Source organism: Ceratotherium simum, chromosome 12, assembly GCF_057802395.1.
Source record: "Ceratotherium simum simum isolate JZ-2026a chromosome 12, ASM5780239v1, whole genome shotgun sequence".
NCBI classification, from domain to species: Eukaryota; Metazoa; Chordata; class Mammalia; order Perissodactyla; family Rhinocerotidae; genus Ceratotherium; species Ceratotherium simum.
The window spans coordinates 69,314,837-69,321,813 of record NC_141911.1 but is presented as its reverse complement, the minus strand read 5'-3'; the positions used below and the strand labels follow the sequence as shown (position 1 = coordinate 69,321,813).

General features: G+C 48.6%; 1 protein-coding gene across 1 annotated transcript in view; it reads left to right on the top strand.

Moving 5' to 3' along the window:
* Positions 1-252: 252 nt before the first annotated feature.
* Positions 253-6,977, top strand: part of MCUB (mitochondrial calcium uniporter dominant negative subunit beta) — a 95,686-nt gene continuing 88,961 nt past the window's right edge. Inside the window, exon 1 of the mRNA XM_087437744.1 lies at positions 253-428. Within this exon, the coding sequence (XP_087293870.1) occupies positions 336-428 (93 nt within the window). The 5' untranslated portion in view covers positions 253-335. The remainder of the gene's footprint in view (positions 429-6,977) is intronic.

Genomic DNA, 6,977 nt, shown 5'->3' with positions numbered 1-6,977 from the left:
AGACCGCCCTGGGGCGCCAGTGCCCAGACGAACAGGCGGCTTGGAATCCACAGCTCGCAGGGCGGAGTCGCGCGCTCTGGTTCCTTCCAGAAGGGGCTTCCCGGGAAGAGGGGCGCCCGCCGAGCAGCCGCTGCCCTCGAAACCCCAGACCCGGAGGGCGGGTCACTCGCGTTTTTTTTTTTGGTCGGAGGAGAGAAAACCGCCTCGCGCGGGGTAGGCGCGGGGACGGGGACACACCCTCCCGTGAGCCCGCCCCGGCCCGCCCCGCGCGGGGAGGAGGCGGCGCGGCGCCCACGAGCCTGCCCGCCGAGGGTGCGGAGCCCGGCGCCCGCAAGATGCCGCTGCCGAGGGGCCCGTGGCCGTGGCGCGCGCGCCTGCCGCCCCCCGGAGCCCCGGGCCGGGCGCGCCCGCGGGCGCCGACGCCGCAGGTAGGAGCCAGCCGGCCGGGCGCGGGCCGGGCGCCGGGGAAGTTCAGGGGCGGCCTCGGGGGCGCGGGAGGGGCGGCGGCAGCTCCCCGCGTCTGCGGGCCTCGGGCTCCGCGCGGGGGCCCCCAGGTGGCGGGGGCCGCAGACGTGGTGCGGGGTCCGGAGTCGGGGCGCCCGGGGCGGGCGCAGGGCAGGCGCGGGGCCCTCGGGCTGCGCGGGAGGACCCGGGAGGCGGTCTCCGCGCGGACCGCGGTCCGAGTGTGGTCTCCGCGCCGCTGCGCCGTCGGCCCAAGTGGCCGGGGGGTGGGCAAGGATGGAGCCGGGCAGAGGCTGCCCGCGGGTGCGCTGTCGCCGGAGGGAGATTTCCGTCCCGAAACCCGCGAGCACCTCCCTTTGAAGAGGGAGGGAAACTCGCGCTTTGTTCCGAGACCCGAGAGGGTGGATCACGAGTGTGTGCTGGTGAGTAACAGCTGCCCGACGCACTCGCGCGCGGCCCGGCCGAACCGTTGCTCGGCGGAGGCGGGGCGGGGATGGGCAGGGGGCTCGGCGGGGCGGGGCTGGGCAGGGGGGCTCGGCGGAGGCGGGCCGGGGATGGGCAGGGGGGCTCGGCGGGGCGGGGCTGGGCAGGGGGGCTCGGCGGGGCCGGGCCGGGGATGGGCAGGGGGCTCGGCGGGGCCGGGCCGGGGATGGGCAGGGGGCTCGGCGGGGGAGCCTGGCGGGAGCCCGGAGCCCTGCCCTGAGCCCGATGAGGAGAGACGGCCCTTGGGAAAGAGCCTTCCAGGCGTGTGCGGTTCCGGTGGTGATTCCGAGTTTTGTTTGGCGCCCCCCCCCCCCATTAGATTAGTTTCAGATTGTTAGAGAAAAATACTTATTTTTTTTTTTTTTATCTTTTAGCGGTGCAGTTTGAAAGAAAAGCAGAAAGTAAGCGATGCCATCATCTTGTCACTTTCACTTCCTGTTTTTTACTCTCTCCGAGTGTCTCAGGGCTTCAGAGATGGCACTGATGGAGGAAATGTTGAAATGCGTTTTTTAGATGCCTTCCCTGAATGTTTGAAAGAGAATGAGGAAGGGCATTTTGTTACTAATATCTAGGAAAAGGGGCAGACTAAATGTAAAGTGGTAGACAATAGAATAATTAGAGACAGGCTTTTTCCACTTTGTGAGATTAGACTTTTATTAGAGTAGTCAAAGATACACCAAACAGTAAAACAACCCAATACAATAGTGAAGGAACCCCCTTCACCATACACCACTTAAACATAAGTGATTGATTCAGTTTTGTATTAAATCCATTTAACATTTTGAGTGGAATTTTTATGCATCCCAAGACTGGCTGGCTTTTCCCTGATCATCAACTCAAAGGCCCTGTCTCCATTTCTCCTATCTGGTGCTCTCCAGGGTCTTGCCATTGCATGCCCCAGTGGGAATGTGGGTGCTCCTTCAGAAGGAGAAAATTACACGGTAGGGCTCGTTAGGCCTGATCATAGGGGAACAGTGGTTAGTTAGTCCTTTGCCTCTAGGTGATCATCTTAAGAAGCCTTACGTTTGACTGTTTCTAATTTGCAGAGTTGTGTTTTAAGTCTTGACTGTCCATGCTATTAAGTCAATTTGCTGGACTTGAGAAGTGGAAATGCTTCCATTTTGCTTATTTGATAAGAGACCCCTAAAAGAATAAAGACAGGCCTGTGAGTTTGCTTCTTTATATGCCTCTGAAATCGTACCATAAAAAAACTGACAAATATCCTGGCTGCTTAGGAGTTTTAGCTAGGACTACTAACCCATTTTCTGCAGATCAAATTAACTGGCTGTAGGGACAGTTTTCATTCTAAGGTCTCACTGTTTTGTGGTTGCCCCACTTGATATGAAAAGTCCTGTGACTAAAGACAAGTATTATTTCTATATATTTTTGCTGCAAACCTTCAGGCCCCTAGAGCCCATGAAAGCAGCAGGAAAAAAACCAGCCAGTGATGTTTGCGACCTGACAGCTCATAAAATCCTAGCTTGCAAGGACTTGACATTAATAGTATCTTAAGTGAGTGTTCCCAGTTATATTTGGCCTTTTCTGAAATTATGAGTGGGCCTTAGAGGAGCATTCAGGAATTTTGAAAAATAGGCAGTTCTCATCCTCCATGTGGTAGGTGAGTAATTGTCTGCCAGTGTTTTGTGGGTGGAAGAAGCAAGTTTGTCAACATGGGTATGTTTAGTGTAGCAGAACTGGTTTTCAAAGACGACGTGTGGTCTGGAGTATAAAGGAGCAAGAGCACGTTGTATGACCTTGGGCCGAGGCGTGGCCTGGTGTCCACAGTCACAGTCCAGTGCCAGCATCTCTGCTTGTCTGCAGCCCTGTGGCTGCATGGTTGTCAGGGTGATCCGTGGCTACTGCCTGCCTTCCTGTTCTCCAGGATGCAGCTTGGAGTGATTATGGTGCCTGGCGCGTTCTCTCTCAACAGAAAACCTTGGCCCAGTGCCTCGTGCCTTTCTTAATTTGGGTTTTCTGCTGCTTAGTTTGAGAAACTCCCTGATATGATTTCAGGCCCTAGTACAGCATCGAGTCCCTACATAAGCTGTGTTTAAAACTTAGAAAAAAGTAAGCGTACTTTGCAGAGAACTTTAAGTATTGAGTGTGCTTTTTTTGACTTCTAGAAACAAAGCATATACATGTATTAATCCTGCCTCAAAATGTGAATTTAGAAATTGTTGTTTTCGTCTTGTGACTATAATCTGCATGTCATTCTTGTTTGACACCTCCCTACAGTTCTGCCCCTGGTGTTTGTCATTGGCGAGCTGTGTTCTGTAAGGCTGGTGTCAGAGCTCTCTCCTGAGGGGAGTGGCTGCTTGTGTGTTGGTGATGGTACTTACACTATAGAAAAGACGTTCATGCTTTGGTCTCAGAGTAATTCTAGACCAGTCTATTAAATATTAAACATTAGCACTTGCCCAGCACTTAGGTATTAGTGCTGGGTTTTTCGTTTTGTTTTTTTTTAGATTTAAAAAAAAATTGTATTAGTGCTGTTTTACAGCAAACTCTAGGCTAGGAAATCATTTTGTACCTTGGCAGATAAATATTTGTTGAATGAGGTCCCTATGAAACTAAGGTAGAAAACCTGAGGCTGAATATTCGTTGATGTACTAGCTATAGAAACTACGTGTTTGTGAGCGGCTAAGTCAGCTGGTGGTAGGGCCGGGTGGGGCGTGTGAGTGGGACCTGGCCCTGCCTCCACTCCCTGAACTTAGCCAGTCATTCAGTCTATTTGGGCTTGTTTTACCGCTTTTCAAAACAAGGAGACTTGTCTAATTGGTCTCAAAAGCCCTTTCCATCTTTAAAATTGCCGTTTTGTTATTCACCAGGGGATGTAAATATACTATGGAGTAAAATATCGTCAGTGTCAGGGTGGTTGTCTTAATGGTTGAAAAATCCTCTGATCTTAGGCAGGGGTAGAGTGGCAGGTTTACCTAGTCGTTATAATATCGGTTTTCCCTTTAAAAAGAAATGAAAACTTATTTGATGGCACGAGCATGTCAGAATAGAATAGATTAAGTCTGGCTCTAATTCTTCATTCTGTCATTACCAGCTTTTTCATCTGTGAAATGTTGCTTATTCAAGAGTGTCCAGCATTAGAACACTATGACTGTTATATCGTAGATGTCTTGAGCTAACCTACAGGCTGTAAACCAGCAGATAATAAACAAAACAGCATTATCTCAACCATATTCTAGAAGTATCTTCTTTTTTGAGCTCATTTAATTTACCACAGTATTAATTTTCCCATTTTTTTAAACAAATACCAGCTCTCTGCTCTCTGGGTTGTGTTTAGACTGTGTCGTGTGGGACACACCCCCGCCCCCAATACATTTTTACTGCATTTTCCCGCTTGGCATACCTTGTAAGAAACAGCCCTCGGAAACATGGTAGTGTTAGACTTGGGCTCCTCCCGAGTGGATGCGGGTTTATTGTATGCCCGGTGAAGTGGATAGCCAGTGGTGTTCTCTGTGCACTGGCTGCCAGGAAGCTTAGGGTCAGGTTTTCGACCCACTTCCTAACAAATGTGAAAGACCTTGTGACATGCATTTTATGTACCTCCTGCACTCATGGTCTCATCTGCTCTGTTTTCATTTTTTCCTCCATTCATATCATCACCCATTTTTCTTTAATCATCTATTAATGGGAAAAAGTGAGGCATAAATAAGGTTTTAAGAAATTTTAAAAATCAGCTCTTTGGTGCCTGAACAAACATTCTGAGTAGTTAATTGTGGAAATGTGGCAAACCAGTCTCTTTCTTGCTCACTCAGTCTCCTTGGTGGTTCACCCATAGAAAGTGCTCAATAAATATTGATTGCAGTGAATTGAGTTGCTGTAAAAATCTAATTTTGATGCTATGGTTCTCTCGCTTTTTTTTAATTGAGTGTAACTGACACGTGGAACTGACAAAGAAATGTGGGTGCACTGGAGTGGTTTTCTCTCCTCCCCTTTGCTTCTTCCTACCCTCACCTGTCCTCAGTCTTCCTCCCTCCTTGCTGCCTCCGCTAGCCTCACCTGAGTTGAGATATAGTTTGGCTCAACTACTTGTCAGTCTCTTTATTCTGCAAGTTTCCTATTTCATTAACTCATAATGGTGTTATTTGATTTTACGTCGTGTTTTCCTCCCATACAGGTTGACCGTAAAGGGTATAGAAGCACTGCAGTCCAGGCTCGTTTGTCTGACAGCTCTCTTAGGGGATAATTAGATTTCCATCTAGGGTTCACAGTATTGGTGAGAAATGATGTATGAAATCTGCGCTGTCAACAGAGTCAGTTGAAGAGACTTCCTCTGAACAGAGCTGAGGACGGGAAGTAGGTAGCAGTGAAAGGAGAGCGAGAGATGGAGCTGGAGTTGAAATTCCTATAGCCTGTGAGCAGAAACGAGAAGGGACGTAAGACGTCGGCCCTCAGATCAAGAAACTGATGGTGCTCAAAGCTTTATTGTGGCAACCTTTCCGGAGGAAAAAGTCTTCGAGGGAAGGGACACCCCACGAGGATGAGTCCTACCTGAGGCTCTTAACGCTGTTTACTAGATTGAGTAGGTGGTTTGGTTTGTAAAACTGCCATGGACCCAGGTGGTAATCCTGTTAAATTCACCTCCACTGGGAACTCACAGTTATTTTGTTGTAGTGGGAGTGTTTTTATAATATGTTGCTCAGATCACATTTCTGGGACCTAAAGATGAATTAGCTTATTTTCAACCTCTTAGTAAATAATAAATGCCCTGAACCTGGCTAGAGGAAGGAAGAAGGTGTCATTCTTTTTGACAGATCCTCTTTGTTTTTTATGACTGTGTGTGTGTGTGTGTGTGTCTGTCTCTGTCTCTGTCTCTCTCTCTCTCTTTTGTTAAACACTGTGTTTGGTTTTGCTGTATGACTTTCCCTGGTAGGCTGAGTGGGATATTTGAAGAGGGGGTTTTAAAAGGAGATGAATAGCTGCTCTTTCCACCGGTAATACAGCTGGAACACAAGCGTGCATTTTTATTAGAGAGACTGACAGTAATGTGACCATAAACCTGAAAAAGCATTTGTTTTAGAGAATGTTTTGCAAACAGATCAACATAGCACTTGCTCTCTAAGACTTGCCAGAGGATGTTTGTTGTGACAGTTTATAGTCTGATAACTCATTTCTGCAACTCTGCTTAGGGAATATTTCAGATCATGTATAATAAAGCAGTTTTCTCTTTTCAGGAGAAAGTATGGTTTCTTTTGACCTTGTAAATACCCTTTTATGGGTTTGTTATTAGTGATACCAAGGTAAGCAAGCTTCAGAACATTAGCTGCAGTTGATCCAGGAGCCATGCTCTGGCCTCCTCCCCCCAGTCCCACTTTCTGTTCCAGCTGTGTGCCGTACGCCCCTGCGGTCCCGCCTGCTGGACTAGGACCCCCTCTCTGGGCTTGTCATGTATCCCTCCATGTTTATGGTGTTCCCCAGGCAGCACTGTCTCCCTCCCATCGCCCTCCCTTCTTCGCCCTCCTGAGTTCCAGTACCCATCCACCCCGGTTGTGATGAGGTCTCTGCCAGCAGAAGTCATGACGCTTTCTTTTCGCCCCACGGTGCCTACAGCACTTCCTTCCTTCTCCCCTGCGTTGTGGTTCGCTGTGCTCACGTGACTTTCCCACCTGGATTCTCTCAGCACTTTGAGGTCAGAACTATTTCTCCTCTTTTCTGATTGGCTCTGCCCTGCCACAGTAGGTGCATAATAAATGCTTGTTGGGTAGAGGAATGAATGAATGGATGGGTGATAAAGAACCAGATGTTATATAGAGCTCCTTAATGATGTGCCCGCCTCAGGCCTTACCTGCTCCATTTACTCCTTTCCACTTAATCTAGCCGGGGAACCCCTGAAGCATTCTTACCTACTTTTTGTGATATGAGCCTGGAATAATTGAAGTTTTTAAAAAATTAACCAAAATAATCTTATATGTATTATACTTTCTATTAAAAGAAAGCAATTGTCAAAAGTCATAGTTTGGTTAATTGCTTTATTTCAGATACACTTTCACATCAGGATTTTTAAAGGATATAAATTA